Source organism: Nannospalax galili, unplaced genomic scaffold (assembly GCF_000622305.1).
Source record: "Nannospalax galili isolate Female #2095 unplaced genomic scaffold, S.galili_v1.0 scaffold381, whole genome shotgun sequence".
NCBI lineage: Eukaryota > Metazoa > Chordata > Mammalia > Rodentia > Spalacidae > Nannospalax > Nannospalax galili.
Window position 1 is genome coordinate 2155010 of NW_008347312.1, and position 25629 is coordinate 2180638.

At 43.7% G+C, this 25629-nt stretch overlaps 2 protein-coding genes across 2 annotated transcripts in view; one reads left to right on the plus strand and one right to left on the minus strand.

Annotated features, from left to right (window-relative positions):
- Positions 1-1969: 1969 nt before the first annotated feature.
- Positions 1970-20064, minus strand: Tmem159 (transmembrane protein 159). The gene is made up of 6 exons (XM_008843838.3): positions 19979-20064; positions 17292-17360; positions 17003-17193; positions 9373-9541; positions 8545-8683; positions 1970-2843 (listed from the first exon to the last, which is right to left on the minus strand). Exons 3-6 carry the CDS (start codon positions 17096-17098, stop codon positions 2762-2764), a joined length of 486 nt encoding a protein of 161 aa, XP_008842060.1. The 5' UTR covers positions 17099-17193; positions 17292-17360; positions 19979-20064; the 3' UTR covers positions 1970-2761.
- A 111-nt stretch (positions 20065-20175) lies between these two features.
- Positions 20176-25629, plus strand: part of Dnah3 (dynein axonemal heavy chain 3) — a 232141-nt gene continuing 226687 nt past the window's right edge. The window contains exon 1 of the mRNA XM_029568678.1: positions 20176-20483. The gene's annotated coding sequence lies outside the window, so the exon portion shown is untranslated. The remainder of the gene's footprint in view (positions 20484-25629) is intronic.

Consider the following 25629-nt stretch of genomic DNA (forward strand, 5'->3'; position numbering starts at 1 on the left):
TGATAAATGAACTTTTTACTGAATAGTCACAGTTTTCATGGTTTGGGCATTAATTCTCTTTCCAGAGAGCTATACTTTGAACTGAATATAAAAGGCCAATGATTTCTGTTTAATAACCTTGCCTTACATCATTAACTGCCCCCCATAACCTGATTAAGGCAAAGTCCTTTCCATGTTCCACTTCTGCTTTGTTTTAAACAATTCACACAACGATGCATTTTGATTTGATCCTATAGTATGCCTCCTGTCAGAGTTTTGTACAGTATTTCATGTTATTTGATTGTTGAAGGCCTTTAGCTAAATTAACTTAGCCTTGACTGAGATGCCATGTTTCCTGAATTCAGTGAGTCATTTAATCTCTGGACCTTGGTTTTATCCCTGTGATCCAGATGCTGATGCTTAAGAGCAATAAGCAAGTGGGGAAAGACTGAAATTGGTCTCATGGTGAGAAGGAGCTAGCGCCGGTGAGTGCCGTGGGAAAGTACCTTGCACTTGGCTGAGTTTGAATCAGGAGCACTTATGTGATCTATATACTTTTTGAAATGATCTCTTGCCTAGTAGCTGAAAAGCCTCCTCCAAAAAGTTGTGCAAAGCTCTCAGCTTGAAAATACTTCCGAGCTTTGAGTCCTCAGTAAAGACAACTCTCTAAGTCAGCTTTCTGACACTTCTTGGTGTCAAATGACACATTTGGCCTCATTCAGGAGCAGTTGAAAGGGTAGCATTTTCCACACCATCCCCATCTCAGAAAACAGCATCCTAGGTGTTAACCTTGGATTCTCCTTTCCTTCTCCAGCCACACTAATTCACCAAAAAATGCCACTGGATGTTCAAGGATGGAAGGTCTTCATTACCTCCAGCCTAGTTTAAGTCAAATCTGAGCTAGGCCTGGATTATACATCTATAATCCAAGCATTTGAGAGGCTGGAGTAAAAGGAGTACGAGTTGGAGGTCAGCCTTGGCTAGTTAAGTTTTCCAGACCCATGTAGCAGGCCACTACCCGGAAGGAAGGAAGGAAGGAAGGAAGGAAGGAAGGAAGGAAGGAAGGGAGGAAGGGAGGAAGGGAGGAAGGGAGGAAGGGAGGAAGGGAGGAACGGAGGGACGGAGGGACGGAGGGACGGAGGGACGGAGGGACGGAGGGACGGAAGGAGGCACAGTACAGATCCCTCTCCTGACTCTTGAGTGGGCACTGCCATATGAGCATGTTATGATTTGAATGTGAATGTCTCCTAGAGGCTCATATGTTTGAACACTTGGTCCCAGCTGCGGGGAGCGGAGGGGAGGAGTACAGCTTTGAGGTGTCAGGCTGGCTGTTTCCTGTCCTAGGTCTCAACCTTGGATTTTCCTTTCCTTCTCTATCCACACTAATTCGCCAAATGTGACTGCACGTGCAATGTGATCAGCTGCTTCAGGATCCTGGTACCATGCTACCCCACCATGATGATCTATAGCCACTCAAACGATAAGCCAAACAAACCCTCCATTAAGCTGCATCTTGTCAGCTATTTGATCATAGTAATGACAGAAGTTAACTGTCAACAGGGAAGTCGTGGTTTTTGTGTGTCTGGCAACGATGGTCCATTGGTAAAAGCTTGGTCACAAGCCTTTGGATGGAAGGGAACCTTTAGAGAGTGGGGCTTTGTGGTAGAAAATGAGGTCACAGGGGACTGACCTTGAAGGGGCTATTAGAACCCCAGTCTTTCTGCTTCCTAGTCACCATGAGGTGAGTAGGCCTCCTCGGCCATGTGCTCTTGCCATGGCCCAAATCAACAGGACTAAGTGGCCATAGACTGGAACCTCTGACACCATGAGTCAAACTAACTTTTCCCTTATAAAGCTGATTGTTTCAGGCATTTTGTTACAATAACAGAAAGCTGGCTAATACATGTCTGACATGTGGGAGCAGGAGGAGAAAAAGTATAGCAAAGAACCAAATGTTTAATAAAATGCTACAGCAAATGAACCACTGAAGTAAAAATTGCACAGAATGTTTAATTTTACTTTGTAGTCCTTCAGCATGTTTATTTTTTAAAGAAATGGCTTAACAGAAGTTTTTAAAAAATATTTTATAATTTTCTATTTTATGTGTATGAATGTAATGTCTACATGTATATAAGTACACCTGTGAGGTACAATGCCTGTGGAGGTCAGAAGAGGGTGTCGGATTCCCCTGGCACCAGAATTATGGATGGTTGTTAGCAGCCACTGCTCTTAACTGCTGGCTATCTCTCCAGTCCAGGATATGTCAAAGACGATGGCATTCAACAGTGACAGAGGAATGGCTAGAGGAATGGCCTCGAGACTTTCTAAAAGATGCTTGGCTGAATGGTTAAGATCACTTTTCAAAATTTTAAAGGCCATTATTCTCAAATGTTGCTCTTCATTTTGATAAAAAGTGAGTAAGGTAAAAGAGCTGGTTCTGGCCGGAGTACTTTTTAGCCTCTTAGTTCAAATGAGTAAAAAGCCAAAAACACCCCCAACTAAATCTCAGAAACAATCCACCATTGCTCCCAGCTGGGGCCTTGGGCCGAGCCCTGAGGCTCTAGGGGTCAAGTTCCCCAGTTCTAGAGGCCCAGGGCTCTGCTGGGCTCAAGACTACATACTGGGGAGCAGTGGAGGTGGAGGTGGGGAGGTGATCTGGCCACTGCAGGAGTTGACACAGTGAGTGAAGAAGCTCGAGCACACCTCCAGCCCCCAGCCACAGCATGAATGTGACCTGAGAGCTTGCCCAAGATGCTTAGAAAACAATCTGTTTCCATTCCCATCATTTCTGGTATGGCCCCTTGAAGTGTGCAGACTTCATCTCCAGCTGGCAGTCCGTGTTACTGTTTTGCTCCATTGGTGGTCTATTGGGTGAAAAGACAACATGGTTAGCTCAGGAGCAATGCTTCAAGTGTGAATGCCTGGTATCCCCACCTGGTTTAGTTCTAGCTGCTTCTCTCAACCATACACATTTGGGGCAACATCCACTTGATAAGGAACTACAATGCCTATGTGAGAGGTGAGGTTATGGCCCCTTTTCGCTCTTCCAGTGGCAAGATACAGAGTTTTCCCCAATTGTCTGTGCCTTTGCAGCAATCTAGCAAGATAGAGCAAGCTGTCTCACCAGTGGGAGAAAATGATATTGAAGTTGAATATCACAAAATAATTTTTTAAAAGACATAGTTGGGATTCAGACCATCTTCTGATTCTAATTAATTTTCTGACACCTTCAACAGAAAGAAGATAGAAGGGACAGGAAAAACAAACTGGTCTTTCTTAGTCCCTATGGTTGTGGGCTTCAGAGGACCTGAATAGGGAGGCTACTGATATCACCTTAATTGTATATATAGGTATCTTTGAATTTCAGTTGGCTGTGGCATCAGTCACCCACATTGGGTGCCACATCACACTCCAGAGTTTGGATGCAACACTTCCCTAGTGCCCATCTCTCTTGAGTTCCTTCTATAGAAGGCAAGAAAGCTAAACATTCCCAGCATTGAGTTGCTACCCGACAAAGTTCTGGCCAGTGATGTCTGTTTAAGGAGAATGGAGATAGGTCCAGGGAAAGACTTCACTTGATAAAAAGGGTCAGATCCACGTGGTGAGCACTTTTTTTTCCTCCCTTTATCCTGCCTTGAATATAGGTTTATACCTGGAGCTGAGGCAGATATCTTATGGCTGTGAGGAGACAAATCAATGGGCTAAAGATGGAAATGCAGAAAGCCAGAAGGTACGTTGCTGATACCTCAGAGTGGCTGTACCAGCCCTGGCTGTCTCCATCTCTTTGTTCCACAATCAAAATAAAATCCTATTTGTTGATTTGGTGTTTACCTAAGTGAGTTTTGTTTTGCTTTTATTACTTGCTATCTAAGCACAGCTCCGGGGCAACAAAAAACAAACAGGGCATAATGGTTTATGCCTTTAATCCCAGTCCTTGGGAGGCAAAGGCATGTGGATCTCTCCAAGATCAAGGCTGGCCTGGTCCACATAGTGACTTTCAGGTAGGCTGGGACTAGGGAGAGACTGTCGAAAAAAGAAACAAAAACAAACAAAAAAGAAGCCTTTCCTCTTCTTATTCTTTGTAAGTAAAGATATGTGGAAACAGCTGGGTAGTGTGACTCCGTTCTGTAATCCCAGGTACTCAGGAGGCTGAGGCAAGAGATAGAAAGCTCAAGAATAGCCTGAGCTACAGAGAGAGTTCAAGGTCAACTTGATCAATTTAGCAAGACCTTGTCCCAAAATTAAAAACAATAATTTTTAAAGGGTTGGGGATGTAGTAGCTCAGTGGTAGAGTGTTTGCCTAGCATGCCTGAAGCCCTAAATTCAATCTCTAGTACTAAGTGAGGGGGTAGAATGCGGAAGCCAGGGACACTCTGGCTGCTTTGACAACCTGGTTCAGTGTGATGTGGAATGAATGACTGAATGGCTCCACAAAGACAAAATGCCCTGGCTCCCACTTCCCCGCAGCCTGCAGGCCCTAGGAAGTTTCCCTTGCCCCTTCGAGGTTATGTTTATCTCCAGAGGTGGCAGATCATGATGTATTTCTTTGAAAGACTATCCAATGGGTTTTCCTAAGTAAAGTTTTCTTAATAGCTTTGTTTCCTTTTTCTTTAAAAAAAGAAAAATAACTTGAATTCTGTTATCTTTTATGTTTTAGGTTCAAAGCATGCTAAGTTGTGAGATGAATTGGATGGCTCCTTTTCAGGGTCACTCAGTGAGGGACTAACTTTTTCTTGAGTTTTAAAGATTTCACTAATGCAGGGTTTGCAAAGGATAGCTAACTGGTCTTAACATAGCACATTCCCTTTCCATTCTTGTCATCTAACAGGGAAATAATGGAGTTCTTCACAGCACACATGTGAGATCTGCATGACCCAACCAACTAATGCTCTCCTAATGGCTGCACACCCTGCATGGTAAAGATCAATTTAGAATGAGAGACAGACCAACAGATTTTTAATATTAGCAAAGTGATAATGTCATATTTCATTTTCATTGAAAGAAAGTTTCATTTACAGAGTGATGGTGTACCATCAGAGAACATCTACAATCATCTGGAGTAAGCCTTCCCGCTTCCCCAGATGTGTATCTGTGAGGATGCATATCAGTCCTCTTCAAATAGTTCCAGGGGCACCAATGCAAGTGTATAAGGAGAGCCCAGCTGCTTCTATTACAGCAAAGAGACTCGTGACAGCTAGGTGTGGTGCTACGTATCTGCATCTGTAGTTCCAGCACTTGGAGTGGGGAGGAGCTGAGGCAGGAGAATTGGGAGATTGAGACCAACCCAGGCTGTATAATGAGTTTCAGGCTACCCTGGGCAGGGGGGCAGGGCACTAGCAATAAAACAAAACAATGTGATTCACTAAATTCATTTTGTTTGGAAAATACAATTGATTTTCATTAAACGTTTTTGTATCAATGGGTAATATTTTTCTTTTTAAGCAAACAGTTGTAAAATTTCTGCTATAATTCAGGCTGGATTGTTATCAAAACACTGAATCCACTCTTTGGATGCGTCAATAACCTTAAATACCCGAAAAGAAAAGTATAACCAATGATCAAAATGATCAGTATAATTCTTTAAGAGTCTATGTGTATAGCTAAAGACTACATAACAAGAAACAATGCCAGACAGGAGATACCTTCCTTTGAGTTGTTGGCCAGGATGGCCCAAGAGACTCCCAGACAGTAACCCAGTATAGAACTGGGAAAATGAACAGAAGACACCAATCTTATCTAAAGGAATATTGATAACTGATTACTGCTAGATGAGGAACAGCTGATCTTCCTATAACAAGGAACTCTAGATAGGGTGACTAGATTCAGCGGATGGACAAGCACTGTGGGAGGGCTATGGGAGGTGCCATTTGAGATGTGGGTATAAAGATGAATAAGATTGTCTTGGCTGTTCTGTATGAAATACACACACACACACACACACACACACACAAAAACAAAAAAACAATAAATAAAAAAAAGAGAAAAAAAAGAAAGTCAAATGAGTCTTGAGAACAGAAACCTTAAGAATCTCTGCCCAACTTGAAACAGAGGGTCTGAGTGCCTTGGTTGGGAAGAGGAGGGGGGCAAAGACCAAGCCCAGTCTCTTCACTGGCAAATACCATTCTGATTGACTTTTTCTTTTTCCTTAAGGCATGTATATCTATGTACATGTGTACAAGGGTGCACATCTATGTGTAAGCGTACATCCATCTTCTGTGTGTCTGTGTGTGTGCATATTTGCATGGAGACCAGAGAGCAGCTTTACATGTCATGTTAAGGAACACTGCCCACCTCCTAGGGTCTCACTGACCTGGAGCTGCTGATTAGGCTAAGCTGGCTGGCCAGCAAGCCCCAGGGATCCAACTCTCGGCCTCCCCGCTGCTGGGATTACAAATGCACACCATGTTTGATATTTTTATGTGAGTTCTGGGAATCCAAACTCAGATCTTCATGCTTGTGTGGTAAGCAGTTTACCAACTGAGCTTTTTCCCTAGCATCTGATTTTGCTGCTTTCTGTGTTATAATTTTTAAGCACTAATTAGAGTTGGATTCACAAGCAAGGAGGGGTTTGGCTCTGAAACATTGCCCTCAGTAAGCCAAACAGGGCACTGTCTCCTTTAAAACTGATAATAATCAAAGAATTTATGAAAAGCTGGTTATGGTCCCAGGGATATCAATTAAGCAATCTTGTGAGAACAACCCTGAGCACTTTAAGATTATAGATACAGCAACATATGAATAATGACAGGATAACCTTCTGGGTGTGTGCGTGGGAGTGCTATAAATCAAACCCAGGACTTTGAACATACTAGGCAAGTGACAGGATTAGCCCATTATTAAGAAGTCCAAGAGGCTGGAGAGATGGCTCAGTGGATAAGAACACTGATTGTTCTTGCGAAAACCCAGGTTCGAATCCCAGCACCCATATGACAGCTAACAACTGTCTGTAACTCCAGTTCCAGGGGATCCGACAGTCTCTTCTGTCCTCCGCAGGCATTGCACGACATGGGTGCACTTACCAACATGTAGGCAATACATGCATACACAAAAAATAAAAATATTTTTTAAAAAGGGGGCTTTAAAAAATGTTTAAAAAAAAAAGTAGTTCAAGAACTATTCAATAAGAAGACCCACATTCAAAGTAGAAGTACTTTTTTGAATTGGCAAATCATGGACTATGGGCCAAATCCAGCAAGGCCTCTGCTCTTATGTTTATTTGTTTGCTTACTTGCTTGCTTGGTTTTTATTTATTTATTTTTATGTGTATGAGTGTTATGCCTGCATGTAAGTGCACCCATGTTGTGCAGTGCCATGGAGGACAGAAGGTGTTGGGTCCCCTGAAACTGGAGTTACGGATGGTTGTTAGCTGCCATGTGCTGGAATTCGAACCCAAGTCTTCTGCAAGAGCAGTCAGTGCTCTTAACAACTGCGTCATCTCTTCAGCCTCAGGCCTCTGTTTTTGTAATGTTTGAGTAAAGATTTATTGGAATACAGTCATACCCATTCATTTGCTTATTATCTGGGTGCTCTGTTCTCCTGTTACATCATCAGAGTTGAAGAGTAGAGGGAGGATGACCAGGGTCTAAATGGCCTAGAACATTTACTGTCTGTCTCTTTCCCACGATTTTTGGCCTCTTCCCATGTTCTAGACATTTTATATTTTGACTAAAGGGGCTTCACCAGAGCTATCTGGCCTAGACTCAGGTCCCTTCTCTGCTATTCTCAGCCTTGGGAGTTGGCTTTATTTTCCCTATCAGGGAAGAAGGCTCACTGCAAGGATTACATGAGCTGAGGCTGGAAAGTGCTTAACAGAGACCCTGACACAGAGCAGGTACCCAACAGGCCTTAGCCACAACCATCAAATTAGTGAAAGCTTAAATGAACACAACATGGACCGAGTACATGGGAACTTAGAGTCTAAAATCAACACAAAGCACAAAAATCAGGCATTGAAAACCCTTCATGCCTTGGAGGGCAGGTGGTGGTTCCTTATAGGCAAACACAGTGTGTCCCAGGAACTTCAGTACAGCAGGGTTTTCCTTCTAGCACCTAAAAGGATCACTGTTTCTTTAGTCAAGACCTGGAGGGACTCATATTCTAGAAAACAACTCCATATAGTACACATAAGACATACTCAGTGTATTGAGCAGTCTGAAGAGCCGTGGAGGTCAAGACCCTGTGGGGATGGCAGTGTCCCAGCTCCTGCACCACTGTGGATTTGAATGGTGAGTCACTTTTCTCCCATTGTTTTCCTCTCCTTATCTGCCCAAACCTCCCCCTAACTTGACTTTTGTAAATTAAATGAGACATCTTTTTAGAAGAATCCATAACCTCCTCATCACCCTACTACGGAAATGAAATGAGCTGTGTGTGATGGACAATGGTAGTAATGGGCTTTGTACGAAACTACTGTAAATTCGTATCTGACATCTGATGTCTATGGGCAACTGTGAGAAACATTTGTCTCTTAGAATTTGGCTTCAAGACAGTAACTGGGTTTAGGGTGTTATCTGCATTAATCTCCTAAATGGCCAGAACTAAGTTGTTCCATTGACATGTATTTACCTGGGAGAAAACCAGTAGCTGATGAGACAGGAGATCACTATGTAAGACACGGTGACCATCGCTGACATGGCCAGTGATACGAAGCCCAAGCCACAGAGGACACAGAGCAGTGAGAGGCCACACACAGAGATGACCAGTCCTAAAAGGAGAAAGTGGTTAGGAGATACTTTCACCTGAAACAGATTGAAAATGAGAAAAATCCCAGGCCAGTGTATTTAAAATAATGACAGCTGAGCTGGAGAGATGCTCAGAGCTTAAGAGCACAGGACCAGGGTTTGGGTCCCAGCACCCACATGGCAGCTAACAACTATCTGTAACTACAGTGCCTGGGGATCGGATGCCCTCTTCCGGCCTCTGCGAACATTGCACAATGTAGGTGTACTTAACACACATGTAGACAAAACACTTATACCCATAAAATAAAAAAATAAGAAAAATTCCAAAAATAAATAATGACAGTTAACTTGGACTTTTGAAGTAATATATCCTATAAAAATCACATTTCTAACATTATTTTAAATGGCAGTGATTTCAACACCTGAGTGGGCCTCAGTGCATGGCATCCATTGGGCTGGGCCTCTGATTATTTCCAGTCTCTACTGTTCATAAACTGTATTACACTTGGGCCTCTGTGCTCATCTTTATAGCCTGTCCAGTTTGAGGCTCAGAAGGGGTAAGTCAATGGTGATGGTAGGATGCTTATGTAATATAAGAGTCGGTGTTTAACTACTCTGACAAGCTGTCTTGTGTCAGAAATAGGAATGGCAATTGCCCAATAAATACTGTCCAACCCACTGAGTTATTTCCCAATAATCTTGAGCAGGATACCTTCCAGTAATACAGCTCCCACAAGAGCACCCAGGGAGGTGAGCACCACAATGATCAGGAAGAAGGCAACAGGGATGGCTGACATGGTGGCAAATATCAGCATGGTGAGAGCCAGGAAAGGATGCCTATCCAGGTACCGAGCCACTGGAGACTTCATAAAGGCAACCACCTGTGGCAAAGGACAAAAGAGTCAGGGCTGAGCGCTGTGTCTGAATCCCAGGTTGAACTAACTGATCTGCCCCAGTTGTGGGAAATACAGCCAGAGGCTGGCAAGTCAGAGGCTCATGAGACATCACTACAACTCTTCTCCCAAGACATGAGTCACCCAGGTTGGTAGCAATATAAGGGAGCTGTGAGACAGGTAACAAGTGTGAGGTCCCCACCCAATGTCAGGTCCTGTAAGAGGAAAGATCGTATCACAGCTCTCTTGCCCAACCCATGCCTCTCAGAGATACCTCCCAGCTTATGTGTGCAAGGATACAATGTATATGCAATGTGCCTACTTTGCAGCTGAGGTTCTCATGGCTGAGATCACCAAGGAGCAGAGGGGTTAAGCCCTAGCTACTCAGCATCACTCAGGAGCTTGTTGGAGGTGCAGAACCTCCCCACCCTGCACCTGTTAGATCCAATTCGCCTTTGTCAGCAAGAGCCAGGTGATTTGCATGTTTGTTAAAGTTTGAGGTGCAATTAACTGTCTTATTCGGTGAAGCCCAGCTTCCAAAAGGCAAGGCCTAGGCATTCAAAACTATGGCCTTTGACTCCAAGGCCAAAAATGTCAAAAGTATTTGGAAGTTTGTATCTAACCCTTAAAAGATTTTAGGGTTACCTCTTCAGAGGGGGAAATGTTGGTGGAGAGGGAGTGGGTATGGATTTGATCAAAACACCTTATATGCATGTATGAAATTCTCAATAAAGTTTTTGTAAAAGTTAAAAAAAAAACAAAACAACTATGGCCTTTGACTCCAAGTGCTAAATGCAGGCAAGAGTTTGCCACCTCATCAGTGTTTTTATGCCACCAACCTGGGTGTCATAGCCTGATGATGACAACCAAGTACATGTTGTTTCATAAATAGGAGATAAACTATTCCCCATGAAAATTTGGCACCTTAATTGAGATGGGCTCTAAGTGTTTGAACAAAAATGTGGGATATCTCATGATTTCTTATAATAATTACAGGCTTAAATTATAGTTCAGGATATACTGGATTTCATAGGCTATATTATTAAAAATAATTTCATTTGATCTTTATGTTAATTTTGAGACAGAGTCTCACAATCAGCCCAGGCTCGCCTTGAACTTGCAATCGTCCTGCCTCATAATCCTGAGTGCTAGGATGATACCTGCACACCATCATGCCTGACTATGTTTTAAAATTTAACTAACAAGGTCTGGAGAGATGCTCAGTGGTTAAGAGCATGCACTGCTCTTACAGAGGTACTCAGCACCCCTGTCAGGTGGCTCACAACCACCTGTAACTCTGGTTCTAGGGAATCTGATGCCTAGAATCTTCTGGCCTCTGTGGGCATCTGCACTCATGTGCACACAGCCCCACACAGACATACACAAGCACATATAATTAAAAATAAAAATGAAATCTTTAAAGTGTGACTAATAGAAACATTTAAATTATAAGGCTGAAGAGACAGTGCAGCAGTTAAGACTGCTTGCCTGGATGACAAGTGTGCACCCCTGGCCCAACTCTTTATATATTTTAAAATGGGGCTAATAGGGGCTGGAGAAATGACTCAGCAGTTAGGAACACATACTGCTCTTATAGAGGATCCTAGTTTGGTTCCCAGCACCCACATTGGGCAGCTAACAAGTATTTGCAACTCTAGCTTCAGGGAATCCAATACCATCTTTTGGTTGCCATGGACACCTATACAAATTGGGCAATACACACACACACAGAGACATACATACATATAAATAAAAAGAATTTTTAAAAAGATTTTATTTATCATTTTTATGTGTATGTGTGTATTGCCTGCATGTAGGTAAGTGCACCTGTGTTGTGCAATGCCCGTGGAGGACAGAAGAGGCTGTCGGATCCCTGGAACTGGAGTTATGGGCAGTTGTTAGTTGCCATGTGGGTGCTGGGATTCGAACCTGGGTCTTCTGCAAGAACAGCCAGTGTTCTTAACCACTGAGCCATCTGTCCGGCCCCAAGAATTAAAAAAAAAAAGTTTAAATCATATCTATGGCTGACATACTATTTCTATTAGTAGCAGTCATTTAGGCTTTATCTTAAGGAAAAATAAATAAAACAGGAAGCAAATTAGGAACATGTGGCCAGGGTTGTGACATGCACAATGGAGCGATCTGAGGAAGACGAACCTGGTACTTGTGTGTAAGAAAGAGGTAATTAGGGGGATTTACAGTAATCAGGCAAGATAGGCTGATGGGAGATGGGTGGGACTAGGGATATAGCCTGGAAGTTAAATGACTTAGACACAGTTTGGCATGGGGATCCAAGAGGCAAAAGATAAAACTGTCCTACGTCTATTTCTTAAAGAATACACTTTTTTTTTTCAGAGCTTCCACTGAGTCTGGACGCTATAACCAAAATAACCAAAGTCATTCAGATACGTAAAAAGGCCATTCTGAATAATTCAGCCAGTCAAGCAGGAATGGCAGCACATGGTTATAGCTCTAACTCCACCACTTGGGAGACTGAGGCAAGAGATTCACCAATTCAAGGCCAGCCCGTGCTACATAGAGTGAGACCCTGTCTCAAGAAAGGAAAACCAAAGCCAAGGGTAGTGGTTCAAACCTTTAATCACACTACTCAGGAGAGGCAGGTGGATCTCTGTGAGATGGAGACCAGCCTCGTCTACATAGTAGAGCCCCAGGCCAGCTGGGGCTACAAAGAGATGCTGTCTTAAAAAAAAAGAAAACCAGATAACTACAACCAAAAGAATCACCAAGTTAAACCTAGGAATTGTCTTCTCTTGAAGAGTGGCCCTGGTCAGGCCATTCTGTTGTGGAAGGAAAGGGCATGAATTCATCCATACCTAACAGCATTACATCCATAACTGTCAGGCATTTTCTATTTTTCACATGTGTGCGCACATGGGTGCACATGCACAAGGAGGCCTGTGGTTGATGTTGGGAATCACCCAGGATTGTTGCTCCATCTTATTAATTGAAGCAGGGCCTCTCAATCAAACCCAGAGCTTGCCTATATGACTAGATCTGCTAGGCAGCTTGCTTGGGGGATGCCCTATCTCTTCCAAGGCTGGAATCGCAAGTGGGCCACCACACCTACCTGGCATTTAAGTGAATTCTGGGGATCCAAACTCATCCTCACACTTGCAAAGCAAGCACTTAACCACTGAGCCATTTCCCCAGCCCTCAGGCACTTTTAAAATAGCCTAACCCAAGGGGCTTGCATCTGGATGGGTGCAAAGCCAGGGCATGCATGGCTAAGAAGACTTACTACCTGCAGCAACTAAGGACAGCACTGGAGTTATTCCCAAAGCAGTATCTTCCTCAAACAAAGGAAGCATGAGGGTCAAAGAACCTACTATGTTCATATAAAAAAGTATTTTAGGGGTGAACACCTACCTGAGCATGCTCATTTTAAGGTCATAGTTCAAGAAGGAAAGGTAGCAAATATATTTTGGGGGCACACTTAGCTCAAGGTCATAGAACACATGTTCAAAAAGTAAAAGCAGTAGACAGACAAGAACACTTTTGGGCATGCTCAGCTCATCCATCTCTCTCTCTCTCTCTCTCTCTCTCTCTCTCTCTCTCTCTCTCTCTCTCTCTCTCTCTCTCTCTCTCTCTCTCTCTCTCTCTCTGGCCATGCTCAATTCATTTCTCTCTCTCTGTATACACATATGTTTGCATGTCTGGGCGCACATGTGTGTGCATGCATGTGAAGGTCAGATAACAACCTCAGGTGTCGTTTCTCAGTCACCACCCTTTTTTTTTTTGGTGGTGGTGGTTGTTTTTTTTTTTTGATACAAGTTCTCTCACTGGCCTGGAACAAGGCAAGGAGGCTAGGCTGGCTGGCCCAGGGATCTGCCAATCATACCCTTCCCTCCTTTTCAAATACAGGTTCTGAGCATAGAACTCAAATCATCAAGCATTACCAACTGACCCTCTCCTTAGCCCTGTTTTCCTCAATAGATTTTAACTGAAGAAAAGAAAAGGATACTTTGAAAGCATATTAATATAGGAGTTCTCTCCCAAAGGAACCTGCCTTGCAAAATGACTATCATTCGAGAACTTTCCATATATGTATTTCCCCTTTAATGCTGCAAGACAGATAATGAGAAGGAACTTAATATTATCCACGTCCAGGGATTAGAACAGCACTATTTTGATTCTCATGATAACAGAGGGGGACTCAGTGGGAGGATGAAAAGTGGGATTATGCAGTAGCATTCTCTGCAATTTTCCATCACCATCCTGGAGGTGGAGATGGGTCTCCTACCTATACTTCACAGATATAGGGCTATGCTGAACAAGCCAGGAATGTCAGAATGGAAGAAAATGGCACTATCATGAGCCAGGCTCCATGTGAAAGCCTTCTCAAATGGTACCCCAGATAATCCTCCCAGCAGCCTACATGCCAAGTGTTGCTTATTCTAGATTAGAGGAGATGGAAACAAACCAAACTGACTTGCCCAAGTCAGACAAGGGGGATTTATTAGTAAACACACACTCTAGTATACTAGAGAGTTTCCAGAGTAGGGGCTATGTGGTCAGGAATTTTGGACATGATGGCTCCCACAGGCTATCTGGGAGCCAGGAATATGCTCTACTGTGAGAATGTAAAAGACAGGTAACTCACTGTCTCTTGCTACCTCAGAGAAGAAGGAACTGGTGGATAAGGGGCAGTGACAGTAGTCAGGATCATTAAATAAGCTCTGTGGCAAGCCAGGTGTGGTGGGAGGCTAGCTTCTCCAAAAGGCACTGTGATGGTAAGTCAAAGGCACTGTGCTGTGACAGCTGCTCCCACATTAATCTCTGGGTGCCTGCTAGCATGGGATTCAGGGTTGACACACAGATTCCAAGAGAGTAAGTTCTGAAATGTCCCTTGTAGCAGGGAAGGTCTAGCATGAGAAGAAAACTGTTCCATACAGACAATCCACAGTAACCAACAATATATATTAATGCATCTTTATAAAAGTATACATAATATAGGCTATATATTAATCTACTGACAAAAAACCAATTGTGACCAAAGCTTGAAGGGCCTGACTTCTTTATTTCCTGCAGGATCAATGGTTTAGTATTTGCAAATGCAGTGATTGTGGTGACCTTATGGAATATAGCTTCCACAAGTCATGAGGATGAACTGTCAGTGTGCAAAGGCCACAAGGACCTTTCCTCCTGAGCTAGCTTTCAATAACAAGCGTCTCAGCCAACTAACTAGAAAGCTGCTTCAATTTAAAAATAGTCCAGTAAGTTCACAGTGCCAAATGCATTCTGGAGCAGGTCCAGAAAAGACCTCTGTGACACATACTGCTTTAGATTGCAAAGTATCTATGTATGTAAAAGCTGGTGATACTATGCTGTCCAATAGAAGAAAAATCACCAAACAATTCCATTGCTTTATATGTATCTGTACGTTTATGGGCCTACTGCATAGAAAGGCCTAGAAAGACATACCACAAAATGGTAATAGTATTAGATCTCATATTATTGCTCATTTTTATTAGTTTTTAATCTTCTTTTTATATGTGTGTGTATGTGCACACATTGTGTGTATGTGGGGGTGAGCACATGCCAGCATGTGTATGTGGAGGTCAGAGGACAACCTCAGGTGTCAGTCCTCACCTTACACTTTGCTTGAGACAGGGTCTCTGTTGTTTTCCCCTGCTGGATATCAGAGGTCAGGATAGCTGGCCCACCAGCTTCCGGGCAGTCTCTGTCTCTGTCTCCCATCTTTCCATAGGAGCACTGGCATTCTAGAGATGTGCTACCACACCCAACATTATGTGGGTTCTCAGAATTTAAACTCGGGCCCTCACGCTTGCAAAGCAAACACTTTACTTACTGAACCATCTCTCCAGCTCTAGTATTCTGTCTAAATGTTGAAAGGCATATAAAAGAAAACAATAAAGGTAAATATATAAGAAAAGGAAATGGAATGTCTCAAATCCCATTGCCATTGAGTGATTACCAAATACCTAAACCATCACTAATTTAAATCACAATATTTCTGCAAGTGTAAAATACACACTAGATTTAAAAGTTAGTACAAAAAAGACTGTAAAGCACCTTCTTTTTTATTAATTTTTACAACTATTACATGTTGAAATGATATTTATTTTGGATATTTATTATTTTTATGTACTTATTAATTTTGGATATGTATTATTTTTATTTTAGTGTACGAGTATACTGCCTGCATGTATGTAAGTGCACCTGTGTTGTGCAATGCCAGTGGAGGTCAGAGGTGGTGTTGAATTCCCCTGGAACTGGAGTTATGGACAGTTGTTAGCTGCCATGTGAGTGCTGGGAACCAAACCCAGATCCTCTGTAAAAGCAGTCAGTGATCTTAACTGCTGAGCCATCTCTCCAGTACTCCACTGCTTCTTTTAAATTTTTTTAAATTTATTTTTATTTTATGTGCATGAGTATTTTGCCTGCATGCATGTCAGTGCACCTATGAATGCAATGCCCACAGAGTTCAGAAGAAGGCATCAGATCCTCTGGTACTGGAATTATAGATCACTGTTAGCTGCCATGTGGGTGCTGGGAACTGAACACAGAGAACCATAACCAACAGGTGGAGATTAAAAGGCTGCAGACTGCTTATCCCTGAATAGGACACCTATATCAAAGTTCTGCCTCCCAAGGCTCAGGGATCATTGCAGAAGATGGGGCAGAAAGATTGTAAGAGCCAGAGGAGGTGGATATCCACATGGAACCAGAGTTTTCCAGACAACTGGTTTCATATGAACTCAGCAATGCTGACAAATCCCACATAAGCTCAAGCCAGACAAAATCCCAGCATAGATGTGGGGAAAATTAATTGTAAAAACTGAAAGAAAAAAAAAGTGGCCTCTTCAAATCCAGCTAAAGAATAATATTTGCCTAATTTGCCTAGGAGTGATCATCCAACTGAACTCTGCATTGTATAAGATGGAACTGAGCTGGGCGTGGTGGCCCACACCTTAATCCCAGCACTTGGAGGCAGAGTCTACATAATGAGTTCTAGGACAGCTGGAGCTACAGGGAGACCCTGTCTCAAAAAGACCAAAAAAAAAAAAAATGGACCTGGAAGTATCCTGCAATTCTCTGACTTCCTCTAGGAATCCTCCTTAAATTGAAGGCTGTCTTTCTTCCTATTCCCTTGCTATCCTGTTGCCTGGATGTAGAATGATGCTGACACACTAGCAGCCACACTGAATAGTGACTATGAAGGTTACAAGCAGAGATAGCCAAGGAGGTAATCTACAAAGATGCTGTTGCCTGGATGTGGAATGATGCTGACACGCTAGCAGCCACACTGAACAGTGACTATGAAGGTTACAAGCAGACATAGCCAAGGAGGTAATCTACAAAGATTCCTGACTTCTAACTTGCTACTTGAGGAAGAAATCCCTTTCTTTCTTGTGGAGACCAGTGTTAATTTGGGGTTTCCCATTATACACAGCATTGGAAACTGACCTTTGAGTTAGTCTGGAAGGACTGTATCAACAAAGACAGCTTCCTCTGCAGCTCCTGCAAGTCCTTGGAGGCACTTGGGGGTTCCTCTTTGGCCATCTTGACATGTCCTTCAGTCTCTCTCTGGATTAATTCTTCTGCCAGTAGGTTCTCTGGTGTAGCATGCAGTCCAGTCTCTCATGTCGGCCTGTGCTCTGTCATTAAAGGGACAAGAAGTTTCTTAAATCATTGGTAATCTTCAAAGAGTCTCTGCTATCCTACACAGTAATGTTGGGCATGCAGATAGACATACCTTGGCGATATTTATCAAAATTTCAAACTGCACACACTTCGACTGACCAGCAACATATTTTCCATGAACCTGAAGCAAATACACAGGTAAATGAAAATATACTCAAAGGATGTGTATTATATTCCTATTTATAATATGTAATTACTAGCAAACTACTGGGAAGGAGCTAATTACTCAGTAGGACACTGCTTAAATAATAAGTCATTAAAAAGATTATAAAATACTTCACAGTTGAATATACTTGTTTCTGTATACGTTATATAGGAAAAGATCTAGAAAGACATATAATCTCTGAAGACTTATTTTTTTTCCTGAAAGAATGAGCAAAGGAATACCCCCCCCCAGAAGCCAGGGGTTGTGGCACACGCCTTTAATTCCAACAGAGTAGGCAGAAGGAGGTGGATCTCTGTGAGATAAAGGCCAGTCTGGTCTACATAGTAAGTTCCAGGCCAGCTGGATCTACAGGGAGATCCTGTCTCAAAAAGCCCAAAAACAAAAAACCAAAAAATACCCCCAAAGTGAGAAAACTGAACACTCTTCCAAATTCCAACCCCTCCCCATCTTCCACTTCTACAGCTGTGATTTTGGCTGATTTCTCTTCTTTCTTTACTTGGCTCCCAAGTACCTTGTGCAATAAATCACCCTTTATGTATGGTGTAAGTCCTAACAAGAGCTGTCCTGAAGGAAAGACCTTGCCACAATTACATTCTGTGATTCAACAACCTGAAATTTCCAGGACCTTCTCAACCCCACACACTCTTTTATTAATTTTTCATACACAGTGTGCCAGATTAGGTACATTTTAAAATCCTGGCTAAACTTTCAAATAAAAAAGTCTTGTTTAACACATCCCAGAGCAAATGTCTGGCTGGACAGACATCTCCTGCATCTCTGCCTAGCAGCTAACCTCCTGACCTATGTACAAATGCTCAGTAGACTCTGTCACTGTGGCTAAAATTAACTGAGAGATCCTCACCTCTGTTTATCATCTTGAACATCCCTCATGCTAATTATGTGTTACACTGAGGAAACATATACACTACTAATGTCTACACTGCAGAGTCCCATACATACACTGAAGCACTTTTTTTTTTTTTTTTTTTTTTTTTTTTTTTTTTTTGGTCTTTTTGAGACAGGGTCTCCCTGTAGCCCCAGCTGTCCTGGAACTCACTATGCAGACCAAGTTAGCCTTGAACTCACAGAGATCTGCCTCCCCAGTGCTGGGACTGAAGCACATTTTAAGCACACCAGCTAAAGATTCTCTCCCCCTGGGTAGGAAAGGGGGCGGGGACGGCGGACACTCCTCCCTGTTTCTGTTAAAGCAGCAGCTGGCATTGATACTGAATTCAGGATGCTCCCAGCCCTGTTCTCTTGCCTTAATCTCATCTCCACAGCGGGCTATAACAAGCCTAACTGCCCCCTTTACAAGTCCTCTAGGGCCTGAGAAACACTTAAGTGCCATCCAGACCGGTCTGGGGAGTCCGATGAGGGGGAACGCAAGAAGAATGTCTGAGCCACAGTCAGTAAATGCGTCTACTTAGCCACCAATTCCCAGATCCTCCTGGGAGCGGCCCCTTACAGACACTGAGGCCTCAGGAGAAAGGAAGGCGCCACCCCAAGCAGTTTAAGGACGTCCCGCCTACTATGAGCCTAGGGGGCCGAGCGAGGTCCCTAGGCTTCACTTAAAAAGCCCCGCTCCCCACCCCAGCGCCCCCGCGAGCAAACTGCCACCGCTAACATTCCAGCCGGGTTCCCATCCCCTTCTGGGGGCGGGGGAGAATTTAGGGGCACCCAGAAACGAAGGAAGGCGCCACCCCAAGCAGTTTAAGGACGTCCCGCCTACTATGAGCTTAGGGGACCGAGCGAGGTCCCTAGGCTTCACTTAAAAAGCCCCGCTCCCCACCCCAGCGCCCCCGCGAGCAAACTGCCACCGCTAACATTCCAGCCGGGTTCCCATCCCCTTCTGGGGGCGGGGGAGAATTTAGGGGCACCCAGAAACTTATTCCGGTCCCCCTTTCCGATGCAGGCTCAGACTTTCAATCTGCAAAGGCCAGGGATCCAGAAAGAGCGAGGTGGGTGTGATGCAGATGGGGACCTGATTCCCCAACCACCGGGCACAAACCCTAGGAAATGGAAACCCAGTGGGAGTCGGGGTCCTGTCATCCATCTGGGTAGAAGCCACCTTTGACACCTGCAGCTCCTCTCCCGGTGGGGCGCAGGGCGCTGCTGTGAACCAATCCTGGGGAGGAGGTCTAGATTAGGCAAGACTCCACATCTTCCCATCTAGATTTCTCAAGAGGGGATAGGGCCTCGCGCGTGGGTTGGAGCTGGAGACCCTTTCTATGTTGCAGGTGTGTAAGGGCGGGGTGGGGGTCGGGTGGGGGCTGGGAATGGTGGATCCGGTTAGACCGGGAGCTCTCAGCCCCGTCCCAGCGTCTCGAGGCACCAGACACCTTTATTGCCAACTCAGGGCTACAGGCGAAGGACCATACTGCACTTCTCCACTTCCCCGGGCGGAGCCCGAAGGGTTCAGCCCGTCGGGGCCCCCAGGACCCTCCACCCCATAGCTTCCCTCGCCGGGTGCGGCGGCCAGGATGCCCCTCGCCGAGCCCGCAGGTGGTGGGAAGCGAGGTGGGAGGAAGAGGAGAAGGAACCAGCGCCGCGGTGGGAGCGAGAGCTGGACTTACCTCCTTCCCACGGGTGAGAGCTCCCACGGGTGAGAGCCCAGCCTCCTCCGCAGGCCGAGGCTCCGCCCCTAGGCCACGCCCCTCGCAGGCTCCGCCCCGCCCTCCCATCGCTGGCGGAAGGACCCCGTCCGGATGTCCTCCACCCTACCGCCACTCCCTCTGCAAAGAGCGCTTGTTCCTGCCCACTCACTCTAGGAACTACTCAGACGAATTTGTGAGGAAGACAAATTCGGCTTGAGACGGTCCCTTCGGACACCCATGGCTTGGAGTGAAATGTTTTGGGCCACTTCTGAAAGAAGTGGACTGGCAGCCAAGAGTCTTTTGGAGCTTAAGTTTTCCCCTCCTAAATGCACCAAACCAGTTCCTCTGGACTCGTCCCTGGAGTTCGAGGTACCTAGGCTGGAAGGGTCTAGCCATTACTCAAGTGCAAATGTCAGCCAGCGAGAGCCTTAGAGATGGATTTTCTCCATTTTACAGATGACAAAACGAGAGGCAGAGACAAAAGGTAAATAAACTCATATCCTGTTCACGAGGATCCATGCTAGGGAAATCCATGTTTCCTGGTCCCAAATCCAGGCCAAAAGAGCACAGCTACTGTAACTGTGCCCGAGGTGGGATGAGGAGGTCCTGTGTGCAGCGTGGTATCCCTGGCCTCTACCTTCTAAGTACCATTAATACCCCTCTTAAAATTATGATGACTGAAAATGTGCCCAAACTATGCCAAATGTCCTCTGGAGAGACAGGAAGGGACAATCATTCCGTATTGAGAAGCAGTGTCATTGAGCTTTCAGGGAGAAAAGAGTGGCCAGGGGTCCCACAGTGCTTGGCTCGGTGACTTTGGTGGTTCGTTAGCCATTTCTTGATCCATAAAATGGGGGAATAAGCTCAACATTTGTCAGCTACTGAAAAGGTCTCAGGTCCTTTCCCATCCAGAGACTTAGGATGATCCACCTCCCCTCTGTGACTTGTGTCCATGACAACCCGGAGAATAATTCTTTGGGCAATGAGAGCAGTCACGGGGTTATAGAGAGGACTGGTACAAAGATGCCTTTAAAGTACTGAGTATCGGGTGGGAGAGATGGCTTAGCAATTAAGAGCGCCGGCTGTTCTTGCAGTGGAGCTGGGTTCGATTCCCAGCACCCACATGGAGGCCAATAACTGTCTGTAACTTCAATTCGAATGATGCTTTCTGACCTAAGCAGGCATTGTAGGACATTGTGCATTACACAAGTGCAGGCAATGCACTCACACACATAAAATAAAAATAAAGACTAAAATATGAAAAAAGTACTGAGTATGTATCAGGCATATAGTGGAGGCTCAAAACTCTTTCATGGGGTTGCAGGTATAGTTCAATGGTAGAGTGTTTGCCTAGTATGCCCCTAAGCCCTCTCTCCAATCTTCAATATTAAAAAAAATCAATAGTATTATTGCTTCAGTCATCTGCTTCAAGAAATAATAATCAGGCTAGTGGATAGAGAAATTAGCTTGGAGATGTAAACAATGACAATGATGATAATAAGTTGAGGGATCTCATTCCAACTCCTCCATTACAGCATAAAGGGGGAGCTAGTTAAAGGCATGGGGAGCATGGACAGGCAAGTATGGTGTCCCTAAATTTTTAAGTTTCAGGCAACATTGTCTGGCTGTGTGCACTTTGTGTATGACCCAGGGAAAACATGACCGTTTGTTTTCCTTAGACTATAATACCGTACCATCAGTCCCTATGGATGCTGCTTTGGAAAATTGGAGCTTCCCTGGAATTTCAGTGAAGAGTGCCATCTAGGAGCACTTCTGAATCCTCTAACCCCTCCCACCTGCAGCATTTCTGTGGGGTCAGCAAGTGCGTCTCCTAGAGTGCTGACTGCCTCCTCTGACATCTCTTGTATTTCCCATGCTGGGGATCTGGCATGTCTCTGTAGCATCACAAACCTGGCTCTTGATGAACATGCAGTGGGCTGATAAAATCAATCTATGTACAGCCTCTCCTATGCCTTTCCCCAGTTTCTTACTGCCATGGATGGAGAATTTACAATCCCATCAAATCCACAACCCTCCAATGTGATGGTATTAGGAGGTGGGGGCCTTGGGGAAGTGACTATTCACAAAGGTGAAGTCCTTATGAATAGAATTAATGTCCTTATAAAAGGGTCTCTAGAAAGAGAACTCTCTTCCTCTTTCTGCTATGGCAAATGCAATAAGAAACTGGCAATCTACAACCTGGAAGGGGGTCTTCTCTGGAGTCCCACCATGCTGGCATCCAGACCTCACACCAGCCTTCTCAACTCTGAGAAATCAGTTTCTGAAGTTTTATATTATTATAAAGTTATTATAAAATTATTATTATAAAATTTATATTATTGTTGTTGTTGCTGTTATTTTATGTATATTTTGTGTTTTGCCTGCCTGGAAGTGCATCTGTGTTGTGCAATGCCCAAGGAGACCAGAAGAGGGCATCAGATCTCCTGGCACTGGAATTACAGACAATTAGCCACCATGGGGGTACTAGGAACCAAATGAAGGTCCTCTGCAAGAACAGCTAGTGCTCTTAACTTCTGAGCCACCTCTCAACAAAACCCTGAAGGTTTTGTTGTTGTTTTTATTTGAAACAGCATCTTACTGTAGCCCCAGCTGTCCTGGAACTTGTTACCTAAACCAAGCTGGCCTTGATCTCACAGACATCCTCCTGCTTCCGCCTCCTGAGTGCTGGAATTAAAGGTGTGTGCCACCACGGCTGGCTTTGAGTGTGAAAGAAGAAAGAAAGAAAGAAAGAAAGAAAGAAAGAAAGAAAGAAAGAAAGAAAGAAAGAAAGAAAGAAAGAAAGAAAGAAAGAAAGAGAAGGAAGAAAGGAAGAGAAGGAAGAAAGAAAGAAAGAAAGAAAGAGAGAGAGAGAGAAGGAAGAAAGGAAGGAAGAAAGAAAGAAAAGAAAGAAAGAAAGAAAGAAAGAAAGAAAGAAAGAAAGAAAGAAAGAAAGAAAGAAAGAAAGAAAGAAAGAAAGAAAGAAAGAAAGAAAGAAAGAAAGAAAGAAAGAAAGAAAGAAAGAAAGAAAGAAAGAAAGAAAGAAAGAAAGAAAGAAAGAAAGAAAGAAAGAGAAGGAAGAAAGGAAGACTAGCTAGGCATGGCAGCACACACCTTTAATCCCAGCACTCAGGAGGTAGAGGCAGGTGAATCTGTGAGAGCTAGGGCAGCCTGGTCTAGGTAGCAAGTTCCAGGACAGGACAGCTGGGGCTACAGGAAAAGTCTGTCTCGAACAAACAAAAATCAAATCAAATCAAATAAGCCACTCAGTCTATGGGATTATAGTAGCCCCAATGTGCTAACATACTTGTGTCAGATAAGCAGTTTCTTCATCCCTCTGAGAAGATCTACTTTCCAAGCCCTCTCTGAATAAGAAATGTGTGACAGTTCCTTAGCAATTGCTAATACCAGAGACAGAATAAAACCCAAATCCAGCTGACCTCTTCTCCTAGGTTATCAGACTTAGCAAATAAAAATACAGGATGCTCAGTTAAATTTCTATTTCAGGCAAACAACCTATAATGTTTTGGTATGCACAGGTCTCATATTTGGGACATACTTATACCAAAAAATGTTATTTTGCCTACTTATCTGAAATTCTGATTTAATTGAGTATCCTGAGTTTTATCTGGCAATCCTGGGGATTTGTAGTTGATGGGACTGAGGATCTTAAGGCTTTAATCTTGAGAATAGACAAGTCAGACAAATTCTACTATGGATGAGGCACCCTGAGGGAATGATTCATATTCATTCTCTCTCTCTCTCTCTCTCTCTCTCTCTCTCTCTCTTTCTCTCTCTCCCTCTCTCTCCTCGTCTCTTCTTCCTCCTCCTCCTCCTCCTCCTCCTCCTCCTCCTCCTTCTTTCTTCTTTCTTCTTTCTTCTCTTTGGAGACAGGGTCTCAATATGCACGTCAGGCTGGCCTTGAGCTCACTCTGCAGCCCAGCAAGGCTACCATCATTCCTTAGTCTACATGTAGGTTTTTAGATAAGGCCATGACCACATTCAAGTCCTAGCTTTGCTGTTAACCTACCTAGTGACTATAGGCGGGTTTGCTTAATTAGTTTAATTAGCTTAATTAGTTTAATATCTCAGTTTCCTCAAACATAAAAATTGGGAAAATAAGATTTCTCTCCTCTATTATTGAAAAGATTCAGAGGTGAAATTCCTAATGTAGTGGGCACCAATCCCAGTAGATCACATGTGCTCAATAAATAGAAGTTCTTTTATTTTTGTTTTGATGTTTATGAGCACAGTTAGTCATTAAAGCACATTAAATTTCAGGTGCAAGCCTGTCTCCTGCTCATACCCAAGGCCATGGGATCATTAGCACTGTGCTAGTCCCTTTTTCATTCTTTACATATTTATGTAGGAGTCTGCTTTTTGTGTGTGACATGAGATCTCTTACCCAGGACATGCCTCGGTCTAAATTCCATTTCTGTCAAACCAAAAGCCCAAGCCTTTCCCACAAGCTCATTTATTCCAAATACTGTTTGAAACCATTTACACTCATCCATCAGTATCCACAGTAGATTGGTTCCAAGACCCCTGCAGATACCAAAATCCTTGATTGTTCATAAAATAAGGTAGCATTTGCACATAAATCACAGAAATCCTCCAGTGTGTAAAAAATGTTATACTTTACTATTAAGGAAATAATATAAAGAATATATATCTTTATATTATTCTTATATATAATAGATAAGAATATATAAGAATATAAAGAAGTCTGTATTTGTTCAGTACAAATGCAAGTTTTAATTTTATATTTATATAATTAACATAGTTGTAAAAATTAATGAGATTTACTTTGACATAGCCATACATGAATATATCATACATTGATTATATCCACCTGCCTCCTACCCTCTTCGACTTATTTAGTATTTGTGTGTGTGTGTGTGTGTGTGTATGTGTGTGTGCATGCACCTGCTTGCCTATGCATGCTGATGGAGGCCAGAGGAGGATGGCAGGTGTCCTCTATCACTCGCCACCTTATTCCTTTGAGATAGGGTCTCTCACTGGACCTGGAGCTAGGCTGGCGGCCAGCAAACGCAGTGATCTTATCTCCATACCCACAGCACAGTGGTTCCAGGCATGCACATGGCCACACCTGGCTTTTTACATGAGTGCTAGGCTCTGAACTCAGGTCTTCATGCTTGTGCAACAAGAGCTCCGACCCACTGAACCGTTTCTACAGCCCTTCTTTGGCATTCTTGATTCCATGGATGCTTGGCTTCCTGGATATAGAACCCACAGGCACACAGGGCTGACTTTGTGTGTGGTGCTGGGGACTGAACCCAGGACCTTGTACATTCTAGGCAAGTGCTCTGCCACTGAGCCACAGTCCTTTATATACTTTATGGTGAGAAACATAAGTGTGAGGAAGTTCAAGTTATTTTGAAATTATGGAAAGCCCAATTTTGAGGAGAGAGAAAAAAGAGACATCGAACTACTTGATGCTATGCAGTACACTTTAAAGGAGCTCAGACACATTTGTGTTGTGAGCAACTGCTTTTTGGAAAGAGCCCTAGAAAAGGTTCAAAATGCATGAGCTCTGATTATAAGACAAGCCAACATGGGGAAACTATGCACCTCTATTTTGGTTTCCTCATGCATAAAATGGGAGCATCGGG